The sequence below is a fragment of the Micropterus dolomieu genome, linkage group LG03 (assembly GCF_021292245.1).
Source record: "Micropterus dolomieu isolate WLL.071019.BEF.003 ecotype Adirondacks linkage group LG03, ASM2129224v1, whole genome shotgun sequence".
NCBI lineage: Eukaryota > Metazoa > Chordata > Actinopteri > Centrarchiformes > Centrarchidae > Micropterus > Micropterus dolomieu.
The window spans coordinates 23,859,957-23,887,151 of record NC_060152.1 but is presented as its reverse complement, the minus strand read 5'-3'; the positions used below and the strand labels follow the sequence as shown (position 1 = coordinate 23,887,151).

Genomic DNA, 27,195 nt, shown 5'->3' with positions numbered 1-27,195 from the left:
TGAATAAATGTAATGCAAATGTGCAATCACTCTTGGCCGCTACCTTTAGGCTTTACTGTTGTTGCTGTACAGTAAAGCCTCCTTCAGTGTGATTTGGCGTTTCTCGCGAGCTAGCAGCTGTAGATCCAAAGCTGGCCTTGCCAAGCTGTACCAGCACATTTTGAGCTGTTGTTAAGATATATAAGCAAGAAAATATGCTACAGCTTAGCTTACTACAGCTCTGTACTGTGGAAGAAAATGAGACATACGTAATGACTTGAGCCGCATTTAAACCCACACAGCAGCAGAATTTGACGGTTTCTTTGGCAGCTGCATTAGTCCGTTCATCAATCCTGTGGCACCAGCACTCCAAGCTCCACTCATGATTGTTTCAGTTCATTAAAAGAAGGGCACCTCTCTTGTTTAGTAAAATGACTGTCAGGGTTAACATAGCCAGGGACCTCTCGTTGTAGTCTCGTACTTCAGCACCATCTTCATAGAATCTGGCTGCTCTCAACTGGAGTGTGATAATAAAATGCTCGGCTGAGTTTCTGGGTGCAGGAGTGAATTAGGGAAATCAGACTCACAGTCGGTGGCAATTTCCCAGGTTTTAAGTGGCAGTGGAAATCTCAGCTAGATTCCTCCTCTCTGAAAGGGATTTATTGTAGCTGAAAGTAATACGATTACGTGCATGAACGTATTTTGAGGCGTTTCACACGCGTGTCTCTGTCTACTGTAGATGAGAGAAGCTGAGTTATCACCACAAATGAAGCTGAAGCCAATATGAATTTAAAAATAATAATTCAGAGATAATGAGCTGAAAAATGCTTTCCAAATCCAATATGTTTCATGAATACACTAACTAATTTTGTTTGCCAGCATTATAATTCCAAGACCTTTTAAATCACCAGTTTCCTCATTTCATTTTATAATACAGTTGTCAGAATGCAAAGTTATTCAAACGTGATAACACAATCAAAATTGTGTTTCTACCCTGCAACTACTGTCATTAGTTCAGTGGGCGCCACTGCAGGCTTTTCTTCTCAAACAGTAGAAAGTTGAACTAAAGTATTTTACCACATAAATGACTCCCTGAGATAATTAATTGTGATTTGTAATGCAAAGTGCATTTCATCTTGCTCAGAAATTTGACCTCCACATTGGCTACAAATGAATATTATGTCTGACAGTAGTCTGTGTGTTATAAATGTCATGCACTTCAAGCGTTACAGGATGCTGTCTTTGTCATGGTCAGGTTTCTGTTATTAACTCACATCTTGTTGAGAAAGAGAAATATTAAGCAAAAGGAAATAGTAAAATATGTTTGCATGATTTTCCCCCTACCATTCTACAGCCGGTCACTGTGGCGTTCCAGAGCAGATTGTAAATGGGCAGGTGATCGGGGAAAACTTTGGTTATAGAGACACAGTGGTTTACCAGTGCAACCCCGGATTCAGGCTCATTGGCTCCTCTGTACGGATCTGCCAGCAGGACCACAACTGGTCTGGACAGCTTCCAGTTTGTATCTGTAAGTACCAATTCCCATTATCTGGTTGACTGCAAAACACACATGCGCAATACATGTGTGTTTAAGTTTGAAGGTGCATTTATGTGACAAAGAAGACCCACTTGGTTATTTTAGAATTTCTCGCCATCCACACACTGTTCAGATGGCACAGAGCTGATGGAGACAGTTTTGGATTGAAATTTGATAAAAAAATGTTTTAGCATACTTTATATTTATCACTGATAATCTTCCTGCACTTCCTAAAACTTCCTGCTTCTTTAGTTTGACAAGTGCTGAAGTCAGTAGTCAATACATATCCTCATAATATGATTCTCAATCTCCTATTCACCTATTGATGCACTGCAATGTGCTGTTTACCCTTTCCCCACCGAGGTCATGTCATAATTCCTAATTCCTCTGTTATCCTCTTTTATCTTGGTTAATCATATGATAATGGTATTCCTATGATATGTGTCACTGTATGTCACCTATTGATCATTGTTATTGAATTTTCTCTCTCTCCCTTATTCTCTCTCTTCCCACACACACACTATCTTTCTCGCCTTCCTCCCCTTTACCTTTTTTTTGTATCCCTTCTTCTTCCATTCATCTTCCATCCTCCTCTGCCGTTCTGTCACATCCCATGGTGATGTGTGTCAACTTCAGCTGTCACATGTGGCCACCCCGGTAGCCCTATCTATGGCCGCACCACAGGCGATGGCTTCAACTACAATGACGTGGTGCGCTTCTCCTGCAACAAAGGCTACACCCTGGAAGGACCCTCCACAGCTCAGTGCCAGGCAAACCGCCAGTGGAGCCAGCAGCCACCGACATGCAGAGGTATAGTCCAGCTGCAGAGCTCCTGCAAAATGGATAAATGATTGGCAGCTGGACTGACTTAAAGTATCAGAAGGATGCAGATGCATCTTGACAGTTGAACTAAAAAACTGCTTGTCTCTGCCAGAATGTTTAACTAAGCTTCAGACCACAGACATTGCCTCAGGAGGCAAGACAGACAGGGATGAAAGGCAAGAATTTCTACAAGAATTTGGAACCAGCAGATAAATCTTATTCACATGAATCTCATCAAACATCTGCAGTGATTCAGAAATGAATCATTGCAGATGTATTTAGTAGAAGTGATACCTCTTAGTGTATCATTTCTACTAAAGGTGTTTTAATGTTTGATAACAGAAGCCACTTCTATCTAATTCTGCTCCTGTGAATCAGGCTAGCCAACAGTGGAGCAGGTAGCTGCCAGCGAGCAGAAGTAGGGTCCAGCCAAAATGTTGGAACAGAATTAAATGAGTTTTGCAGGTGCTTTGTGATGGTTCAAGAATCAGAAGCTAGGGTGACCACAAGAATCAAGTAGCCAGCAGATGTATCATGATCATTCAGGAATCAGCAGCCAGTGACCGCCAGCATGCACAGCCATAGACACACAGGCAGGGTGGATAGAGGTCGTGTTCACACATCTATTGGTTTGAATGAGACGAGTCACTATCTGTTCTACTTCTCTGAGTAGAGCATTAGGCAACAACATCTGGAGCCCTGGCCTCAGAGCAAAAGCAGGGAAATGGCAATAACGAGCTTGCAGCAGAATGTATGGAAAGGGGAGACTAAATGTGGAATTGTTTCTACAATTTTACCAAGAAGCTTGCTGCAGGGAGAGATTACTTTGAAGGCAAGATAGTGCAGAGTACATTTAGTGGAACCCATCTTATTGAGAGTGTCAGATGGTGGCTGTGTTATAGTTGTGTCCAATTTTAGTTTGCCTAGGTTAGGCTCATTAGTGGTGCGTTAACAATCAGCAGCAATCCAGACATTTTAGTGTGTTACCACACCAGAGACACGTTTACTTGTTTTCCCAAAATAATGTTGACAGTATGACAATTCTTTCTGGAAATAATTTCCTTTATTTACATATACCCAAATAAAATGGAAACGGACAATGGCTGTATTGTGCAGTGTGATGGAAGCTCTTTATTTTAATGTTTTCATATTTGCTTCTGGAAATGCTTCTAGCTTTAGACAGATATTTATTGCAGTGTGAAGGTGTGGTAAATGTTGGTAAATATGATCTTAACTAGCTTTAAAATGCTATAAAACAAGGTAACAGATCAGGAAGCAACCATTAAAACATTCAATTAAAGACATGAGTTTGACCGATATCCAGCGAGGATTTAATTGGTCTGCTACCTCTGGATACAGTTGGCCCAAGCTAGATTTGCCAGACTTTGCCCATTTAGTTTTGAGTTTTTGTTGGCAGTCAGATGGGAAGAAACACCGTTTTCACTACTGTGAACAGACAGAGACAGACCTGGTGAAATATCAAAAGAGTAAGTCATATTAAACTGTCATTACTCCTTTTGTCACAATATGTCTTTGTTCCCTTTAAGCTAGCATTTTCAGACATTTGCATTATTGATTTCATTTGATGTTGCTCTGAACTTAATTTCACTCTCATTTACTTTCAGCTGTCTAAACCACCTTGTCAGTGGTGTGTTCTTGGACACTTTAACTGATTCTAAAATATATGCTTGTAAATTTGTGAAAATAGATGTGCCTTCAAGCATTAGATGTTATTATTATCAACAAAGCTTAAATATAGCCTAGTTTCACTTGTCTCCCTGTTTGTAGAATAAACAGAAAAGGCCACTGATCAGGTCATATCAACAGTTCTATTATTAACTCACAAGTGAACATGCTGACATTTAAGCAAATGACGCTCCGACCAATGATGAAACTACACAGCTTTCAGGAAAGAAAAATCACATCCCCAGCGATGATACTGGGGGGGAGTTAATTCAGCAGATTGTCACATGCCTGTTGAGGTAATTATTCATGACAGAATATAATTTGGCCGGATACTGTCAACTTGATATATGCAGTAGATATAACTGAGGCAAAGGTAATTATAGACATCAGATATACCCATCAAACATTAAAAAAAAATTAAATAAATATTATAACAAAACCTTTACAGTGCAGTAATTATACAGGATACTTGGTATCATAGTTTAGTTAAGAATCACTCGGTATTTCATCTCCTGCTATGCAGTGGTGTGACATGCACTATGAACATCTAGTGCCATAGCAACCTTATGGACAGAGATGGTGGGACCTTATGCCATCTTATGAATACATGCAGTATTCATAAGATGGGTTTGGAAACGCTGTCAAGAAGGGAGTATTCACTCTGGTTCAAGCAAACTACAATAAATTGATGTGTATGAAAAGTTACCAGGAACAATTCTGCTAATTAAAACAACATCACAGCATGCCTATGATAAAGATAATATAGATTAAATAGTGAATCTTGCACTCATTGGAACAGAAATTCTGGGACAGGGTAAAAGGCCTTTTTTAACCTTTAGTTCAGCTAGTAATCATGTGACTATGCAGTAATAATTATAATAATAATAATAATGCCTGAAATTAGATTGAAAACATCTGTCTTGCCTGAACTATCCACACAACAATAAAAATTACTACTCCCTGCTGTCAGTATTCTGCTTTCAGAATTCTTCCATTACAATTAAACTAACTGAATAATTCATGATGGCCTAAATCGAGCATAGCGTTTGTTCAGGTAGGCAACAAAGTCAAGCTCAACACATCAGCTGACAGCAGCCGATATCAGAGCCAGCACACATCAGCTGATGGCTCAGATGATTCTCTTCTTAGCACCCATTGGCAAATTCCGTACAAGGTGCCTTAATTGAGCTGCTTTAGCTGCCTTCCCTTGCTTGTGCTTTGCAAGCACCCCACATGAGAACGACTGGACTGTCTGTGTACACACTTCAACTTACCCTGCTGCTTGTCATGTCGAGTTCCAATGGCCAGTACCCAGCCTCCAGGAAGCCTTATTCCAAAACAGTATTACGGCATCATTCAGAGCTTCTCACGAAGAGAATTTGCGCTGTTCGAGGAAAATTAAAAACTGCTCCTGCAACTCCGCTGCAGTCCCAGGTCTGGTCTCTGCTCCGTCGCCCAAAAGAGCTTGAGGCCCAGCCCCAGCAGCCAACTCCGCAGACCTGCAGGATAACCCATCTTGACAGCTTTGTCCAGCATCCAGTCACCACTCACCGGCATCCGGAATCCAAGTCCTGGAGTCCGGTTCGGCACCCTCAACAAGTGAAGTTTTTCCTGGCACAACTGGACCACTTTCCTCCTGGACCTTAGGGTCAGCGCATAGATGGCCTGCATTTGCGACATTGAACAATGACGTCACTCCGGCGGGCATCAATGGCATCACCATCACTGGGAAGTTCACTCCCAGACTCCACCGGGGGTTCCATTTTTTTTTTTTCTTTTTTTTCCTCCTGCTGCTGCAATCTCCCCTGGAAAAGCATCCTAACTGCTGTTTTGTCAATCATTTGCCATTAATATTTGATTGCAGGACCTGATCAGGGGTTCATAGCTGGCTTGACTTGTTTGCCAAAAGTGTCATTTGTTTGCAGTAATTTGCAGTCTGCATTGAAGGAGCCTGAGGTAGTCGATGCATAAAGACGGATTTGTGATTGGTCCATTTGATAAATCGCCTTTCCGACGACTTGCAATAATCCTATAGGTATAACAACTCGTAAATATTCTGGAAAGAAGCGCTAATCATTGATTTATCTGCTCCTCATAATGACAAAGCTCAAAGTATGAATAGTCTCATTCCTTTGGCTCAATTCTCCCTGTTTTATGCTTCTGTCGACGATGCCATTAAGTTTATTAAGGAAGCATGTAGAGGTGTGTGGCTTGCCAAAGCAGACATCACAAACTCTTTCAAAGCTATGCCTTTTCAATCTTCGTAATGGCATCTATCTGGTGTTAAATGGAGAGAAAAAATTTATAAATTAAAGTGGCCTCACTGCATGTTATTTAGTCTAATCGGCTTTCTACTGAGTGCTCAGCTAGTTGCTGGCACTGCCATGTAAGTGCATGAAAGGCCAGGGAGGTTTGACGGGTGTGGTCATTTCGGGGATCTTCGCTACTGCTCTCTGCCTAGGGCTTCCCATGCAGGCACGTGGAATGGCTGAGAGGTGTGCTCACCCAGGGAGGTCCCAGAACAGAGCCATACCGCCAAACATAACTAGGTGGGGAGCAAATCAGTTTCTTTGATGAAAGTTGTCCTAAATTGTATTTTCTTTTTCTTTTTTTCATCCAGTCGTAAACTGCACAGATCCCGGTATCCCTGCCAATTCTATCCGGGAGAGTAAGATTGAGCACGGTAACTTCACATTCGGCAGCGTGGTCTTCTATGACTGTAACCCAGGATATTACCTGTTCGGCTCATCAGTGCTCACCTGCCAGCCTGTGGGTCACTGGGACAAACCTCTACCAGAATGCATCGGTACAGTGGTCACTTTTAATATTACCTTGGCGATCAATTGGCAAATCATTCAATTATTCATGTTATTATTAAAGGTGTTTATCTCTGTCTCCTGTTCAGTGTATTAGCATATCCACCTTTAAATGTAATTAGTGCATTTTATGCAAAAGTTAATGAATTAATACACTTAACAAGAGATGCAAGTAAAGAACTGAGAGAAAAGTTTCACTCTCGACCGAGTGTTCACAACCTTGTTTTAGGGCTGCACGATTAATCTAATCGCAATCGAGATGTCGTCATGTGCTATTACAAAACCGCAAAAAGTGTGCAATTTAATAAAACAGAAAAAGTGTGCGTGACACTCTCTTTGTGAGTGTCTGCTCATTATCTCGCATGTGCCCCCAAAACAGACGAGCCTACATGCAATGTGAAAAATTAGCATTGTGCGAGTAACTTTTAAGACAACAACCTACACGCTAATTGTTCAAAACATAGTTGGACTCCTCACCGGAGCAATGCCTGTGGGGCCGGTCGCTCTGTGACAGACAGAGAGACGTCGTCGACCGCTAAAGCGGTGAGACAGTAGAAAACTGGGAGAATATAAAGACGGTTTGGGTTTGGCTCGCTGGTCATTTAACATTAGCTGTATCGGTGCCTTTTGTTATTCAACATGTTCAACTTTTCATAAAGCCAACATGCTTGTCAGTAACTTTTTGTCAACTGACAAATCACAGCCTGGGTGGGACATGAAAAATGTTTGACGTGCTAGTACAGCAAATGATTAAATGTTGAACAATATGATTATTGACAAGTTAGTACTTGGCATTAATAAATTAGAGACCGATGTTGAGCCTGGATTTAATATTCAACTAGTGGCAAAAGTATACTATTATATGAAATTATAATGCATGTAGCATTTAATATTGTTATACTAACAGTATAACAATATAATATATAACAATAATGTACAGTTCTTCCTCCAGGTTGTGGATAGAGACTCTGCATTAGACAGATGTACATTGAGCCAGAGCCAGGGTGGCAGTGTGCCAGTATTTGCTGCTACTAACCACCTCCTCCATAGAGAAACACACTCCCCTTGTTCTGTTTTACATCTGTTTTACTAGTTATTGTTGTAAATATTTATCGTTTAACTTTGTTCAAGTTGAAGTATACATTTCAAAATGTCTGTATTTTGTTTTGTTTGGATAATTAAGCAAGTAGATTCATAACACCATTTGTTCTATTATAATCAAATCAAAATTGCAATATTGTCCACAATAATCGCAATATGACTTTTTCTCCAAATCGTGCAGCCCTACCTTGTTTTTGACTTAATTTGCTTCTAGAGTTGATATGGTACAAGTTGCTAAATGCTGCTGACTGAGAGCATCTGTGTAATGTTCAATGCCGCAGTGACTTATGGTTATGTTGCAATGTGCCTAATTGAGAAATGGGGAAACTGTCATAGGACCAGTTGTTCAGGCTATAGCTATTCTCTTAAAACCAAACACTTAAATTTTAACAACCATCTATGAACTCTAGAGGTTATCTGCGGTTGGTCTCAAACACCTGCCTCATCGTACACTCTATTTTTGTATTAGGCTACTAACAGTAATGCCCTATTTCTAGTGAAATTATCCAAAGTAAACCCCTACATTTTGCACACCAGTTCAGGAAGCACTTCATTTCATGGTAGAGAGGTGACTCATAGCATTTATTTTATCAAACTGAAGAGTAATTAAAGAGATACATAGGAGTGTCAAACTCAAATGTTTATTCACAGCTTCAGGCGTCACCAACTCTGTTAAGAAATTAGCTTTGTGAAATTACAGAAACTTGCTTGCATTATGAGACTAAACTGATTAAATGACAGCTCCCACAAAAATACGTAGAGCTCAAATGAATACTAAAGCAGCAAAGAAAGTGATGTACCAATTTAGATTTTAGTTCTGAAATCAATCCAGTGAGTATTTTAGTAAGTGAATATACAGTACATATAATTACATATAATTGCCTTTTTAAGGGAAAAACGATTATTACAATGAAATAGTTCTGGGCAAGCAAACTGATTTTCTGTTAAATGTATAAAGCCAAAGTAATCTCAGGCTCTTTCTTTACAACACAAACTTCTTTGAACTACTTAGCTCAACATGCGACTGGACTGGTTGTTGGTTTTGACTGGGTGGATTAAACACAATGCATTCTAAATATTGGTTAGCCAATATTTCATTTCATAGTTTTGAGTAGAGAGGGGCAGAAAAGAGTGGTGGGGTATGATGTGACAGTTGCCACAGGGCAGATTCCAGCCAAGCATTTAACACCGATACAATCTGTGTGCCATAACCAACTGAACATTATATGAAGAGAAAAGATGCAAAAGTTAAATGACTGCTTACTTATAATCAAGATAAATGAAATGATACTCTTTCATCAAGCCATTTATTAACAGTGAGTGGTAATTTTATCAAGTGTGTTGAGGCATACAACAGTAATCCATCTATCCATTCACTCATCTATCCTCACTCTATGTCATGCAGAGGTGGACTGTGGCCACCCAGGTACTCCTCCTCACGGAGTGATGAGCGGGGAGAAGTTTACATTTGGCTCCACTGTGCGCTATTCCTGCTCTGGAGACCGCCAGCTCATAGGAGAGTCATCACTCACCTGTCAACTGAATGGACATTGGAGTGCTCCACTGCCCCACTGTTCAGGTACACCAACACATGCAGATATAGTCACGCATTAATGACACTGATATCAGTATCACTGGTAGTTGTTTGATTTTGTCTTCTCATTTTAACTCAGCCTGTGCTTCCTACACAGATGTTTGCTGAATGAATGGAAAGAGTTGTTTAAAGGTTCGGTTTACCCATACAAAACATATTTTCTTTACCTCTGGTGGTATCAAGCTACACAAATTGTTTTAGTTTTATTTGTCCAAGCTTAGAAAAATATGTGTCTTAGATTACTGCTAGTAAGCACCACAAACAAAACTAATTTCCACTCCATTGTTTTAGAGTGCCAAAAATACAAAAGAATACTGTATATCTCAAAACCTGGGCAAATTAAACCAAAACAATCTACATGGCAAGATACACACCACAGTAGTGTGGTACTTGGGAATACTGGCAGTAATGGAATATTTGATTAGAGCCTGTGTGAAGTTCAAAGAAAACACTGCACAGGATAGTTCAGCTAACTGAGCCACTTTGCAAATTACAGCCATGTGGAACTCTTACAGGATTTTTCAAACAGTACCTAAGTGCCAAAATATTTGACCATTATTGTGGTCAAGTTGCTAATCATTTCATATTTTTTAGAAATCTGACATATCTGTATTTGGTTGGTGAATGTTTGAAAAAGTACATTGGTGGTAGACCACTACCAAATAATCCAATCAATACCCCTTACCCTTAATCATTCCTCTTTGATTCAGTGGTAGGGAGTTATGACTTCAGCCAAAATATGTGTAGAAACAAATGTTGCTTTCTGCATAAAACAATCAAGTGAGTGAGAGATATCACCCCTGACATAACCTAAATGCAGACTCTGGCGAAAGTTTTTTAACAGCACTTTTTGTGTACGGTGTTCAGTACATTTAGTTGCAGACTCTCTTTCTCTCTTTCTGAAAACCTGTAAAAAATTGTCTCTCTTATAGTGTATGTCTGCCCAACTACAAACTTCCCCCTTAATCCCCTCTGTGCTCTTACCTCCCATCACACTTAAGCATTCCTGACCATTTAAGTGGATTCTCTTTACTGAATGTTCACTTGGTTTGTTCAACTCACTGACCCAGAAGTAATGTTTGTAAGCAGACTTGTATGACAGTATTTTTTTTTTTTTCTTCTTTAAATGGGAGTACGAACTCTCTACTCACCTTCAGTATTTTCTATTTACTCGGTCAGTTGGAAACCAGCGAGGCAATAGTGAAGTTCGGCTCATAGGATAGTAAGGATATGTGGTGGAGTATTTCTCTTTGTTTGCGCCTGCATAATTATCTGCAGTGTACAGCCTAATAGCTGTTTTTAGGCCTGAAATTATAGCTTTAGATCCTAATAAAGTGTGTAATTTTAATACGTATGGTCAGAAAAATGAGTATTGCAAGGTATTTTATCCTTCTTTAGCACATAGTCTTTAAAATCAATTTGGCAACCATTATTGAGATGATTTGATCAGCACCCTGCTGTTATGACAAACAAGCCTCTTAGAAAGTGATGATTAGCAATTTTGTATTATATTTCATTTCATTTCATTACTCACTCTGAGCTGTGTATCACCAACATGAGCTCTACTGCCTCTTGTTTGTCTGAAGAAACCCAGCTAATAAACTCTGTTTTAAAACATTTAATACCCAGCCAGATTCAGTGCATTTAATTCACCTTGTCCAAAACCTAATCAGCATCAACTCATCACTTGAAAAGTGAGATAAGTAAAGCCAACATGAATCTATTCCCAAGTATTTAAATTGCCAAAGAGCAATTGCTGTTTAGAGAGTAAACCCCTGTGGTGAGATTTGTGCAGCAGAATAAGAGTCCTGGGTCAGTGACCAGAGGATTTAAAAATAATGAATGACTCTGTGACTTACCAAGCTAAAGAAAAAGGATTTGCTGAGGTGAGCTAAAACAGATATTATAAATTGTGATTACACATAATCAGATTACAAAAAAATGCAACTTGAGTTTGTTGAGATACAACAGCACCCTTTATATAACAGATGCTGCGAGAAATATATCTGGCATTGGATTTTTTTTAAACACTAAAAGGTGATTAGGGAGAGATCTCATTTTGACGAGATGATGTTGATTTTGGTGATAGATTATGGTAGTGTGAATGCATTGTCCTCATGTTGTCACATATGATTGTTCTGCACCAGTACTTCTAATTAACTATGAAATCAGCAATGTATAATGGAAAGAAGAGACTTTTTTTGTAGATCACCTTTTCATCACTAATGGGCTTGATGAATACAGACCTGTGGCACTAAACATATGTCACGGCTGTAGCAGAAATTAGAACTACAACACAGCTGGAACTGCTTAAAGGATCTAAAGTTTGGATGTAGCAAATGCCTGGAGAGTTTAAAATTGGTGAGTGCACATTTTAGCGCCTAGTTTTCACAGGCACATTAGCAAAAACTTAAGTGATGAAATTAGCACTGCAATGTTAGCAAGATAAATGAGCTATCTGAAAAGTGTTAATGGTGTTTAAATGTTTTTGTCCCTATATCATGTAACCATCACTTAGTCTAAGCTTCTCTTTGATGCTGCTGCAATGATTTAAATGTTTATTTGCAGAAATTGCTGCATAGTCTGTAGGCAGCTTTATCTGCAGGACTAGAAGTTATTAAAATGGCACATTTGAATTATTGTGTTTATCACCAATAGCAACAAAATAATTCCTTAGATTTTGAGACCAACGTCAGCCACAGTTCTCATCAATGCATCCGTCCATGCATCTATCCTTCCTCTCATCTATCTGTCCCTCTTTCTTAATTAGTAAGAGGGGGCTTAAAACTGCTTGCAAAGCCATTCCCCTTTTGTCCTTGTGCGTTGCATGGCTGAGTTGAAGGCCTTATTATTTCTTCACAAAGGGAGCACAGTGAACGGACATTAACTCAGATTCAAACCAAATCCACCACCATCCCAATTAGTGAGATTATAGCTGTCACAGTGCATGCCAGCCGGGCTGCCTCACCTAACCGAAGGAGTCTAATGAAGTACCGACAGCTGCTGTGAGACATGCACACAGACACATACACACACACACACACACAAGTGGACATGCACACAGACTGGCAACAAATAATTATGCACACTGAACATGCACTTGGAAATACAAGTGTATGTAATGTTGTAATAAGGGTTTAAATGGCATCTATATTTATATTAAATATTGTAGTAATTATTATTATTACTATTATTTAATGATAATAGAATTTAACAAGTTAAATTCATCTTGGGTCACACTCTTGAAGAAGATAAAACTGATAGCCAATTACCTAATTTAGTCTCATAAGATACACTAAACTATCAATTTGGAACTCTGATTAATAATTAAATGAATAATTATAACCAAAATTACCAAAGGATTTGGAGTTCTACAAGTATGTATGTATGTATGTATGTATGTATGTATGTTACAAACACTCCAGATGAATCCTAACTAAGATGTACTAAACTGAGACGTGTGTGATAAGGGGAGCGTGTGTGTGTTGCAGAACAAAGATAGCACAATGGAGCGGGAGCTTTAAGTTTTCTCTGTGTGTGTGGTTGTGTTGAGGCCAAATCAGAGGTGCATGTGTGTGATCTGTGTCGGATAACAGTGTCAAGTTAAAAGGAGTTAGTTAGTATGCAAAGACTCTGTCTTACCACTAAGGTTAAACTGTAATGTCACCTTAACCATGAACGATCACAACAGTACCTCAAAACACATCAGTACATGGTACATTTACTAAAACTAACAGTCCTGTGCTTAGCCAAGTACAATGTCAAACTATGTTATGCCCAGTTACATTACCAGGAAGGTAATGGAAAGGAAAGTTTCTTTGGCATGCTAGTTGTTAGATGGCAGGTTCATTATAGATTTAGACAGGAGATGAAGATTTGTGGTCCTGTTGCAGACTTTTACTATGCTGTGTTCCAATCGCAGATCGCGCCCTCTGTTCATCTCAAGCTGGAGACACACTGGATCCCTTGATAGATGTAAAATCTGCAATCCTATTAATTTTCTATGGAGAGCAGGATATCCGGCCACGAGGTCCATGATGGATACGCCGCGGCGAGTTGACTGACCATTCGTCGTATCTGAATTTGCATAGCATGACTCGTTGTCAACTTTATGCAAATGAGCCTGTCCAACACAATGCACCAGCATCAACAAACTCTCAGCAAACTGTAAAACTAGGCAGTCCTGATTAAAGATGAATCAAGTTTATGTTTCTGGATTGCCTGTTTCTCGCCTCAAATGTTTTTAGAAACATATTTTAGTTTACTGTTTAGCTCTTATATAAGAACGTTTCTCACCCAACCGCCATTTTGAAAACGGACAGTCCACTGCTAAGCACTGCCCCACTCGCAGTTTTATCATCCACTAGACAGAGCGTTCATTGGGATATTTTGTCCTGATGGGTCCTTGCCGGACTGTATGTCTCAAACCTCAAGCCATTCGGCGCTAAGCTACTTTGTTGCTTCTGTTAGTATGTGAAGACTTTGTATCGTAGCCGCTGGCTAACTGAGCTGGTTTGCAGGGGCACTTGCGTTGCTGCCATATGATGCCATATGCTCCGTCCATGCTGGGAGACAACTTTGGCTGTCTGCAACTTCAGTGGTCCAGAGAAAGAGAGTGCAGAAGTTGCGCTGGGGGTTTTATTGATCAGGTGACGGCATGTGTCACTGACTAATAGTTACTGAAAGCTGGATTCACACCTGGGTGTGAATTCCCTGAAGATTGTGGGAAATAGAGTTCAATGGCTCAGTTTCATAACAAATGTTCAGTTAATATCACACTTTCAATCACACAAATGAACAAATTCATCTGTGGAGTTCCCTTGGTCCTATGGCATGGAGACACAAACGCATGCATCAAGAGCACTCTCTTGGAGTCACACAAATACGCATGCGAAGGCATGCAACAGTACACACATATATGCACACACACTCATTGCTATCCATAGCCACACACACAAACTAATCATCTCCAGCTGTGAGCCTTTGACCTGACAAATCCATTTGTGCACATGTCGGCAGTAGGATGTGTGTAGAAGGTATGAGCTTTGTATTTGTGCTGTAAGGCTTTGTCAACAAGTCCAGTATTACTGCAGCTGTTTGCTTCTCAGAGAGCACCAGACAGCACACAGAGAATGATGCAGAGGGTGTGTGCACAGCTCAAGGAACAGGTTCTCAAAGCCAATAAAGCACAGAAATGTTGTCTCACAAAGAGACAACATGTACTGAACTGTACAGACAACCACAGTGCCAGATAATGCACACATAGACTGATTGATGGATGGATAGGGTACTATCAATCAGTCCGCATATCTGTGTTTCTGCTTTGTTTGCTTATCTATATCTCTCTTTCTGTCTGCATCATGTCTTCGGATGCCAAACGTTTGGCTCTTTTCTATCCTCCAGTGGTTTCATTTCAGTCAGAGAATGGAAGCAGCAGCAGTGGAAGTGGTGGTTGGTGTTTTTTCCTTTGCTCTGATGTCCCTAGTAATACAAAACCAAAAGGCACCCCACCATCTAGACTCCATCCTGACTCCCACACCCCACCACTCAGCTTTGCTTGATGTTCATCATGACATGAAATGTTCAGTGGTCATGTCAGCGCCCTGACTCCATACCTCATCTCTTTCATTTCTTATGGCTTAGACAGACAACATGTCCTATTTATTTTTTTTTTATTTTTTTTTTTTTTACCCAACAGAGAAAGCCCCGTTGGGGACATGAAAAGAGAAATAAAGAGAGACACAGCATCTTTTTATTTGAAGTGCTTCATAGGTGTAACAGGCGATTCAAGACACTAGAGGAACTGTGTGTTCCTCCACAGAACAAAAGACAGGAGAGATAATTCAGGATGATGAAAACGCATATAGCTTCAGAGGTCAAACTGTATTCATGATTTCTCATAACCACAGCTGGTTGCCTTTTAATAGTGGCCTTGCTGTTTTTATGGACAGAAAACTCCTGGTGTCAAAGCAGGGAACGGTATTGGTCCTCCAGGATTTTGGCATGGTGACAACTGCTCATTGGTGCATTTTGTATTTTATAGCTGCTTCCTGTATGACTCGAAAGATGTACTGTTTCAGTTTATGTCCTTTCTGGATTGTACCTCTGCTTGACAGACAGGAGTACTGTCTTGTAATTCACTGCCATACCATCTTAAAAGGGCCCATCTGTGACACACACACACACACACACACACACACACACACACACACACACACACACACACACACACACAGTTAAAGTGGAAGGCATCTTCAGTTTCTTGTTTTCATTGTTCCTTGTCTGGTTATCACCCATTGCAGGCGACTCTGCAGACACGTGTGGGGATCCTGGCACACCAGCTCATGCCAACAGGGAAGCAGGGAACTTCAAGGTGCGCAGCAAGGTGCGCTTCACCTGTGCAGTTGGACATACACTGTATGGCTCGGCGGAGAGGATCTGCTTCCCTAATGGGACCTGGTCAGGCAGACAGCCGTTCTGCAAACGTAAGGGAATTTTTTAAAATGTCTCTGTAATGAATTGTGTGAAACAAGAAGAGAATGGTGCATAGGAGGCATACAGAGAGGTAACTGACTCATACTACTTCACAAACAAAATGCATTCAGTTAACCAAAGTAATAATGTTTTCTCTAGGGCAGGGTATTGGACCTCAGTACTTTTTTGTACTGACTCAAAAGTGCCCATAACACCCAAATATATTAAATACAAAAGCTGGCATTAAAGAAACAGTTCATGTATTAAATCACATCAAATTACAGATTGGGTTCAGTTTACTCATCACAGAGTGCACTAACCAGCCTATGAAATACAAAGTTATATAATCTCCTTTGTGGCTCTGGATGGAGCTTTCTAAAGTCTGGCTTGGGCTTGGAGACTACACAATTTTAGGAGAAAGCCTGTATTACAAACTGAAGGCATGTAAGACATTGACATTTATCAGGCAGGAAACAAGGAACAAAGGATGCTATCGAGTTGCATTATGGGAAGTTTAATATCCACTATTTCAGGGGCTTAACCTAAACTTGAGACTTAAAGACCAGGCATCTCATCCAGTTTTTAGGTTTCTCTTTAAAATCTCTCTCCTGTGATTCAGTGGTTCTCAAAGGGGGGTCTGGGGACCCCCAGGGTTCCTTGAGGGGGTTCCAGGGGGTCCCCAGCAAAAAGGGGATTTTTTAAATCACTATAATTTCATTCATAAGTAACACAATGACAGAATGTAGTTTGACTATTCTGGTCATGGGATTCATACACTTTCTGTAAAAAGAATGTCTAAAAGCTAAAATCCTATCAGATCGGTGATTCTGGGACAAAAGCTTATCAAGTACTATACCAAATTTCTGATGAAAAATTATGAATTTGATAAGTTAGCTAAATATAGTTATGTTACATTTGTTTTGTATATTCTCCAAAATACATTGACAACAAAAGGACTGTTTTGGGACGATATCCGAAGAATTAATACAGTAACCAGCCCTAGTGAACACACAAACATTGTATGCACCACATGGGCTGCAGGAAAGCATGTAGGTGCATAAAGTGTCCAGATAGGTGCTCATGTGCATCCACACCTACACACACAAATGGTTGCAAAAGCTCACAAATACAGTACTGCACCAGATGGATAAGTATCTCTCTGCTGCAGTCTGGTATTTTCTGCGAGCACATGGTGCTGTGACTAGCTTCCAGATTGCAACCAAAAAATTCATTAATTCTAGACACCTAAAGCCAAGTTCTTTTTGGATTGGGATAAATGAATCATTGTGGATTTTGAAGATATTAGTTCACAGAACGCCAGTTCTACATCTTGCATAAATTACCCCGAGGGGTCAACCGGATATTGAGGCAAATGTTTGACTCCTTCTGCTCTCCTCTACGTACTGTCCGCAAGCTTGGCACAATGCCAGTTTCATTTTTAATATGATAGGCCAGTGCATAGGCCCTCTGAACTACTCTCTGTATATCTGCCTTTCATTCCATCTCTCGTTTCTTTTTTCTTTGTCTCTCTCTCTCTATCCTTCATTTCCCCTGATGTCAGCCCTTTTCTCTTGCTTCTCCCCTGATTTCTCTGTCTTAATCTTGTTGTCTGGCTGTCTCTCCATCTATGTCCAGTGCTCCATCTGTCCCTTCCCCCTCTCTCACTCTTTCTCTGTCTCGCTCAGCCTTGCCCTCCTTCCTCTGCTTTTACCCCACATCTCTCTTCCACTACTTCTTTATCTCTCAATCTCCCCGCTGAACTCCTGATTTAAAGATTGTTTTAGCCATCCCTCCACCTCAGGAGGGAGGGGGCAGGAATTCACTGGAGCCAGAATGAGTTTCAGTGCTGTCTGTCTGTGATCTAAAGCCCCGTCTACTGTTAAAGCCCATCCATCCGTTATCCACAACATTTTACAGTCTCTGGAAAACGGTCACCACTGTGGATATTCAGCTTAATATCCATCTCACAATACCATCAAGGTCTGTTTTATACGCCTGTCATTATGTCTCTCTTGAATTAGTAAGAGAGAAAGCCAAAGAGGCAACCATTCTTTATTTTTGGCATGCGTGCGCACATGCTCGTGTGTGTGCATTTACAGTACAGTTATGTGAGCATGCTGGCACCTGGTGTGTTTGGATATGTGCCCGAGTTTTGCATTTGCACCTCGCTCTGTGTGTGTGTGTGTGTGTGTGTGTGTGTGTGTGTGTGTGAACATGTGGTAATTGAGAAATCACCACTGCACCTACTGTCTGTCTCCTACAAGAATCACTATTTCGGATTTTCCAGGCAATTAGGTGATTGAGAGAGCAAATCAGTTTCGTAATTAGACATGATTTGGACCAGAAGAAAAAACACATGAAACAAACATTGTCATTTCCCCTCTTCAGGGATGCATTTTGGTTGGCGTATTGTTGAAGTGCTATAAAGGATGCCTTAGTGTAAAAAGCCCAGCCCTTCAGTCCACTACAGATAGTATGTTTTTTTTTTTTTTTCCTCCCCGGGATTGTACATCTAAAGTAACACTTGAGTTGACCCTCCTGTCTGAGTTCAGGTTTTGCTTTAAAATAAAAGTAGTGATATTTCATCATATGGCCTGGAAAGTCATTCCAAATTGTAAAATAGCTCTACATCTATTCATTATTTAATATAATGTATTAACTCAAAGTTCTGTTGTTGTTCTTTAAAACCCTGAGTCCTTTGACCACAGCTGCACATTACTCCCACAGTTCTGTTTTAGACAGCACTAAATGTCAGTACAATGGATGTACTATGGGACTTGACAATACACAGCCTGCACTTTATTTACTGATGACTCGTCAATAGTGTGATGGGGATTTGTGTACCACTGCATCAGCTTTGCTCATTAGCCTCTCTTAATAAAGTTTAAAATAAAACAATGCTTCCTTGCTTCCCCTGATGTGAGCCACACAGGCATAATGGGGAACTCTGACACAAGCCAACGATTTCTATCCACCCTTTTAAGACTGTTCCACCTGAGTGCTAATCAGACTGAGTCAAGAAACTACAATTATTCGTCTGGGCAAAAGCAAAACTGCCATTATTTCACAAATAAATTTTCAATTAAACTTTTGACAAAATATGGAAGGAGTATAAGCCCTTTAATCCTCTTGAGACCTTCAGAAGTCATCATGCAGCCACCTTGGGGGCTCCCAACCCTCAGATTGTGAATCACTGATATGGAAAATAGAAAATCCATTACTATTTTACACCCCTGACCTTCACCTCCTCTCTTCTCTCCCTCTATTGCAGCGGTACAGTGTGGGAACCCAGCTACACCTGTTCATGGCCGTATTTCCCGTGTGGATGGCACATCATTCTCCCACTCCATTGTATATTCTTGTATTGAAGGCTATTTCCTCACTGGCTCACCAACACGCCAGTGTCTGGCAAATGGCACGTGGTCCGGCACGGCTCCAAATTGCACAAGTGAGTTTTATATGCACAGAAACATGAAGGGATATTGGAGTCATGTTGTATGGTCTTGTGGAGTACACTTAAGAGGCCACTCTGCTGCACAGCTTTCATGTTGTGAAATGGAAAAAGAGTAATTCATTGTCTACTCATTGTCTAAGAAAAGTGTGAAATATCAGTGTCTGACTAATGATATATGGTCAGGCATAGTCCCAATTATACCAGTACTTTGAACAGAAAAGAAAAGACAAGAAAAGCAACAGAGCCCCATTCAATGTTTCTTAGATGATCACATTTAGCTCAGTCACACTTGCACCTTCATTGTCATTTACAGAATTTATCGTTGCTTTGAGAAATAGTACAGAAAAATAAGTAGAAACACGACGAGGGAGATTGAGCACTCCTGTGGGTGTCATGGATAGAGCCAAAATGAACCTAGTGTTATCCTAGAGTGAGCCACTGCTGACCGATTACACATGGTAAGGCACACAATATCATAATAAATGTTGTACTGTTAGTACTGTAGACTGAATCAGCCACTGTTCTGTTGTGTTCTGTGTGATGCTGTATGAACAAATTAAACATATGATTTATATTGTAAAGCAGATAAACCCCTCTGGTAAGAATTAAAACGGACAGGAGTGAAGATGATTTCTTTCCCAATCTCTGTCAAAAGGAGGCGCTCTGATTGATCATTAGTGGTGCTAAAATAGGTTATAAGATTTCAAATGGCACATAAATCTCTTTGTGCCTTCTCTTCAGGGGTGTTTTTTTTTTTATTGTCTGGATCTCTGCAAATGAGCCTTGCAGTAATTAAGAAGTATGCCAATCTATATTCAATTTGCACCAGGATGACTATCAAACAAAATTACACATTGTTCTTCTTTCTGAAAATCACCGTATTCTCTCTTCCTCATTCTTTTTGCGTGTTATTGAATCGCAAGAAAAGATAAATGGTATGGGCATAATTTTCAATTTTGGAATGAAATGAGTCTCTGGAGAGAGATATACAGGAAGGGAGGGAGGTGGAGACACAGATGGAAAATTGGATTGAATAATAATGATCAAACATGCAGAAAGTCAGAGAAGCTTTCTTGCCTCTTTCCCCCAATTTCAAGCCTGCTCATCACCAAGCGTATTATTGTTATCCTCCTGTTTACTATCACTTTAAATTTTAGTGGTCAGTTCAGGGACATCAACACTTAAGATGCCAAGATTGGCTCACTGTGCCTTCATTAAGGTGGCAATCATTTTCACGGTTCATGGCTAATCGATCATGTAAGTTACCAGATCAAAGTCACAAAACATTCTCAAGGGGAGAGAGAAAAGATCTTCTTTTATTTTTTTCGTAACGCTTTTGATGGTTGATAAATGAAATTTATAGAGCATGCTGAGGAATTAGCGAATTAGCAGAAGTGCATTAGGAAAGAGACTTGCTCAATGAACTGTGAAGTAAAACCATAAAGCACTTTATAAAATCAACAGTAAACACTGATTATTCAGGAAGACTATTTCCCCTGTAACAAAGTGGTGTGGGATTCTCCTGTAGATGTGGGGTTATGGGCATGTGGGTTTGGATAGGGTTAAATGAAGACATCAAAGCATAACGCTTAAAAGCAACCAGGTTGCAGTCAGATTTCTGCAGTAAGTATCTGCATACAAAATAACCAAATTCAAAGTCTGAGGGAAACTGAAATCAGTCAAAGTGTGTTTCCACACTACAGATCATGTCCTCTGGCTGAGCTGTAAGTGTGCTAGTGCTATGAAAAAAAACAAAAAACTCTCCATGATGCAGCATTATGTCACTAACACATCTTAGATATGTCAGCATGGTTCAAATATATGATACAGTAAGGGATTAAAAATAGATGTGATTACTGACCAACAGCATTTAAATGTGAGTTTTACTGGGAGCAGGTTATTGCAGTATAGGTGCAATTCCTCTGATGTCCTGCGTTAACCTGATTTCTTTGGAGCATCTGAATGTACTGAATAAAAAAGATAAGTTGAGTTTGTTGAAGTCAACAGCCTGCAGCTTTTCTGCATTGCGCTGACCAGCTGGGTTTTTTAACTCCTACAGATAGACAGGCACATGTAAATATTTACATTTATGTACCCACACAGTTTTTCTGTCCTTCTTTCTTTCTCCTAGTAAGACCACGTTTCCACTTTCTCACAAGATGTTTCTAGTTGATACCAATTGAAATTTTTATCAGCTGTCTTTTATTTATGCCAGCTGCTTCCGACTTATGTTTAGAGAGACATATCATGCTTAATTCAGGATAATGTGTTTGACATTCTTTTTAGTGGCTCAAAATGAACTGAAGCAGCAAACACAAAATCTCATGTACACTCACCCAAAACTACTCTTACATATATATTACAGCATTAGGGTCTGCTGCTGTTTACCATCAGCACTCAAATTAAAGATACCCTAATTCTAATACCAAAAAACATATCAGTGGTTCTACTGACCTCCTGGGTTTTGGTTCCTGGGCTCGCCATGAATTATTAGTTTGTTGTTAATGCAGATTTTGCCATTCCCTTTTTGATAACACCTTCATGAGGCATTGGTAAAATATGTATATGCCCAATACAGTGTTCAAAATCAGTTTAACTCAGGATTGTATTTGAATAAGGGAATGTTTTTTCTTTCTTTGAATACTTCAGAGATCTTTCCCAATTTTTTTATTTTTTTTTAGTCATTTGCAGTATTTTAGTCCACAGCAGCAGACTATACCCACTATACCCATTCATGGTGCCCAGAGCATCAATCTTACTGACTTTGGCGATCACCTGACTTTTCCTCATAATATATTGTGTAAAATATCTCAATGTATATCTGCTTGTACAATTGCCAAAACTTTGTACTGACATTTGTAGTTCCCAGATGATAACTTTAGTGATCCCCTGATTCAACACCATCTTGAGGTTGACTTTGTAATGTCTCAAAACTGTTTGATGGATTGCCATGAAATTCTGTTCACACTTTCATGTTTCCTTCAAGATTAACTGTAATCACTTTATTGACTCCTTAACTTTTCATCTAGCGCCATCGTCAGGTCAAAATTTAAATGTGTCGAATACTTTGTTTTATGAGCGAGTACTTGCAAAACTAATGACATTCAATCAACCTCAGTTGTACTTACTACTTGTAAATTTTTAACTAACCCTCTAAAGGTGAACATGATAGTTAAACCTGCTGAAAATCAGCATGTTGGCATGCTGACATAGCTCTAAGCATTGCTGTGCCTAAGTATAGCCTCACAGAGCTACTAGCATGGCTGGAGACTCTTGGTCTTGTGAAATTGTTTAGAAATAAAAGGAAGGATTATTCTTCTACTTTACCACCTGTTTTTCTTTGGAAATATATTCTAAACCAATTTTGGTGAATAGATTTGACCAGTTGACGTACTGAACAGCTGTATGCAAACACAACATTACTGGTCATGTGTTTATACAGTTAACATGTTCTATATTAACATTCATTAGCAAAGAAGGAAATCATCTTATGTTTTCATATAGCTACTTATAGTCTTAGGTGAGAGCTGAGCATCGAATGATGGGTTTGCAAGTCGTCTGAAAACCGGGACTATACCAAGTAAAAAGGACATTGTTTCTTAATACAGAGAGTGCTGTTGGGATTTTCAGCAAATCACTATCTGTATGGATAGATATCCCTTTAGGTGAGAGTGGGAAGATAAGTTCTTGTATGATTTGGATAAACTGGCCCAAACTGAACTGACCCAAAAAAGGATTTCACTACCCACAGTGTCTGTAAAGTCGAATGAATTGGATGAGTCTGACAGATTAGTTCATTTATCAAACAAACAATTTCCATAAAAGGCAAGCAGCAGTGCATATAGGAAGGTGAAAACAAAAATCATAGGGTCCTACATGACCGTCCCAACTGCAGTGCATTTCAATCATCTGACTTAGATTACGGAATACCGGGTGCAGGAACTTCTGAGGAGGAGGATGTAGTATGGAATCTACAGATAACACACAGAGCAAATAGGCATATAACCTGTGTCATCCACCAGACAAACACCAAGCCTTTCATTTCGCCGAATGTTCTGTATGGTAATGTCTTGTGTTGTAGTTTTGTGCACATTTTGAAAATATACATCTTGGATTAGATTCCTTAGGGAAAAGCTATCATGCTGCCATCACCTCAAAACCTCAGCTGGCTGCAAAGTGAAGACCTCACTACTTCTCTTTGCTGACAATAGGTGCTCTCAGATGTGTCCTGTTAGGATACAAAGTTAAACTCACCCTGCTATGATATATGAACTATGTCCAAGTGTTGAAGTCCTTGGCAGCAACTGAAAATAAACAAACAGAAATTAATTGAAGGGAGGAGGCGTTAGCAGGGACAGCCATATGCATCAAACTGGCTGCTTACATTAAGGTGAACAAGTCAGGAAAGATTTCTGTAATAAGGAGGCACAAATTAGGGCTTAAGATGAAACAAGGGCTATGAAAAAGCAATCAAGTAGAGGCTGGCAACTTACAATTTCATCAGCGATAGCACTAGGTTAAGACCTGACAATGTAGTGGGCCAGCACACAGCCATCTGTTTACTTTGGAGAGATTGTGCCATGAGAAGAAGCCAGGAATAAGCTAGGAAAAAAGCAACTGAACAAAAATTACTGGGTGGAAGAATCTCTACATTATCATTATTTTCACAGTGTTCTCCCCTTCATTTAGAAAAAAATGAACCATATCTCAATGATATACCACAGTGCAGATAGCAGTTGTTGTTGTTGTTGTTGTTATTATTATTGGGATTACTATAACAATACAGGCGTCCCTCACACTTCAGTCAGTAGCACAGCACAACAGATGCTATGTGATGAGGCTTTGAGTGCTCTGTCTAATATGGCGATACCATCAACTTCTGTCTATTTCTTATCTTCGCAAAACTCAACATCATGATAGAAGCCTTGAAAATCATTGTTTAGTCATTTTTACTTTCTTGTAGCTTTAATTTCACGCTGCTGTACAATGTGCATCTGATCAGCAATTCTTCACTGTAATAAGTATGAACTCCCAGTGAAGGATTGTGGAAACCACCCACTGTTTCTTTAATGCTCTATTTTATAAGCCATTTTCATCATGCACTGTATTTGGCAGAGCTGTTTAGAACTTTTGAACAAAATATGTGGCTTAGAGGATAATTATTAATCATCACCCACCCGTTTGGCCTATAGCATGTGAAAAATAAGAAGTGTACATTTATGGCCCAATGGCGCAAGTGAACAAAGCAAGATTAGGAAACCACTAAAAACTCAACAAGAGAGAGCTAAAAATAAAATATCGGGGGGGGGGGCGCCCTGGGGTGATTTCTGATACCAGTTCCTTGTGTTTGACCACCTGTGACAGTGATCACCTGTGGCGACCCTGGCATTCCAGCGAATGGACTTAGATTCGGTGACGACATTGCTGTGGGCCAGAATGTGACGTTCATGTGCCAGCCTGGGTATGTGATGACGGGAGGGGACGACACTGTCACAAGGACCTGTACCAACAATGGCACCTGGAGTGGCACCATGCCAGCATGCCAAGGTAAGCACAAATTGACACTCTCATACACTGTATGGTACATGTACTGCAGTAGACAGTCCACCTTGATAAACTTCCTTGTACTTTATATTTACAATATAAAGTACATGCTTACACCCTTAGATCTAATGAGATTAGTAAGCAAGGTGACACAGAACCTTATATGTGGTCAGATAATGTGACATTGTTCACTTCAGTGTGCTGATAACGGGAGTGCCAACGATACTGCACAGACACCAACACACCCACATATGAATATGCAGGCGCATACATTTGCATTTTTTTCCCTAAATGAGGTCTAATGCATTTCTACATTGTAAAATTAGTAATATATTAAATACATCCTCAGATAAGAGACAGCATCGCTCAGCTGGCTTTCAGAGGGAAAAAAAGAAACAAATATAGAACACATTTTTAGAGCCCTTGATCTAGGACAGTGATTTCACCCACACCTGCATCTACAGTTGCACCTGTGGTGGCACAGAGCCATGGCTAAAAGTTCCTCTGACACTTGATGATGGATGAAGAACAAGTCCTCTTCATCACAACAAGGATTGTACTCTAACAGTTAATCATTGGCTTCCTGTCTCTAAAACTTTGTGCGCACTCTGTGGGCTTGATTACCATCAAAGTTAGAAAATCCAGCAAGAAGACTTAGTTGTTGTACGCCCATCAGCACTACATCACTCTGTGATTTATGACGCTTGAGTAGAGGCACAGATTAGCATGTCTGCCATCAACACCCAAAACTAAGTATTGCAGGGAAGATTAACTTGTGCAGCTTACAGTTCAAAAGTACACCAGGAAAGGAAAGAGCCCACTAGGCAAATGGTGGCTCATTGTTGCTAAGGAACTGTTCTCAGGCTGCTGTCTCAGTTACAGAGAAGCAAGCTGCCATTTGCCTCTTGAGAAATGGGAAAGGACAAATGAAATGTTAGAGAAAAATTAGTGTGAGAGACTGACAGCCATGCACACAGATAAACATCAGGTAGGAGAAATAGACACCGATAAGTTAGAGAAATGCAAAGAGTTATAGAAAATCAATCACAGACAAATTCTTTGAAAGGGGTTGTGTATCAGGGAATGAAAAAACATGAAACCTGTTGATTTTTTTCTTATCTAACAGTTGTTTTTGTTTCTAGAAATGCTGTTATTGACTCAGAAGTAGTTGTGCCATGCCATCGCTTTTCTTTAGCTCAGCTCGTAGGAAACTGGTTTTAAGCCACACACCTCTTACCTTCCTCAGGTTCCCTGTAGGACCTTGGCAAGAAGTTTACATCCAAACTGACAGCTCATTTGTAATATTTCATGGGTGTGTTTTATTATTAACGCACTGCGTCCTATGGCTTGTTGAAGGTGTTGATGACTGATGAATCGATGGTCGCACAACTATTACCAAAGGCACTTTAAATGGAGAGAGACAGAGAGCGCGGGGTGTATGTGTGCATGCATGTGTGTGAAGCTCCTAACCTCGAGGCAGGTAATCCTTGACAGCTACTGCAACAGCTCATACACTCTGCCCCGATGGTGCTATGCTAGGAGGGGGGTGGTGTGGAGAGGAGTCAACCCTAGAGCTTAGCGTTCCTCATCACACACTCACACACCACCATGCATGCATACAATCACATGGGGGCATTTAATTACACTACTGTCTCTCTCATGCATACATAGACACAGATGCTTGAACACCTTCACGTCTGCCGCCTGAGTGCTGTCAGCTCGTACTGACCTGTATGCGTTATTCAGTAAGCGACAGGGTCCCTCCTGCCTCCTCACTCGCTGCTGCTCTCACTTTTCCAATGCTTCTCCCATGGGCATAATGAATAAAAGAAAGGCGAGAGAGGAGTTTGATTATTAAGTGGGTGCTCTATATTAATTTTGTAATTCCTCAGTGTGGAAGGAATACAGATGTTTCATGCTTTATTTTCCCCTCTTCTTTGGTCTCTTTCTAAGACAAGCAATAGAAAAGCTTGCTGGTAAGCACAGCTTTATCATCTCTCTCACTGACGCAGCAATCGGTCTTAGAAAAGGCCCGAGAAATATCTATTTTCTTGCTTCTGAAATTGAAAACAATGCCTATTCCAATAAGATTGGTTGCCTTTTTCTTCCGCATGATTGGGTTCAAGTTGAAGGTACAGCGGTTCAGGCGGGGTGAGCTTGTCATGATGCAGGGCATCTGTCATCTTGT

General features: G+C 40.1%; 1 protein-coding gene across 6 annotated transcripts in view; it reads left to right on the top strand.

The window, feature by feature from the left end:
- Positions 1–27,195, top strand: part of LOC123968671 (CUB and sushi domain-containing protein 3-like) — a 279,670-nt gene that overhangs the window by 221,073 nt on the left and 31,402 nt on the right. For all 6 annotated transcript variants that reach the window (XM_046045555.1, XM_046045551.1, XM_046045552.1 and 3 more), the window contains 7 exons: positions 1,334–1,507; positions 2,153–2,326; positions 6,645–6,830; positions 9,347–9,520; positions 15,838–16,020; positions 19,281–19,457; positions 24,828–25,010. In XM_046045555.1, coding sequence (XP_045901511.1) covers positions 1,334–1,507; positions 2,153–2,326; positions 6,645–6,830; positions 9,347–9,520; positions 15,838–16,020; positions 19,281–19,457; positions 24,828–25,010 — 1,251 coding nt within the window. The remainder of the gene's footprint in view (positions 1–1,333; positions 1,508–2,152; positions 2,327–6,644; positions 6,831–9,346; positions 9,521–15,837; positions 16,021–19,280; positions 19,458–24,827; positions 25,011–27,195) is intronic.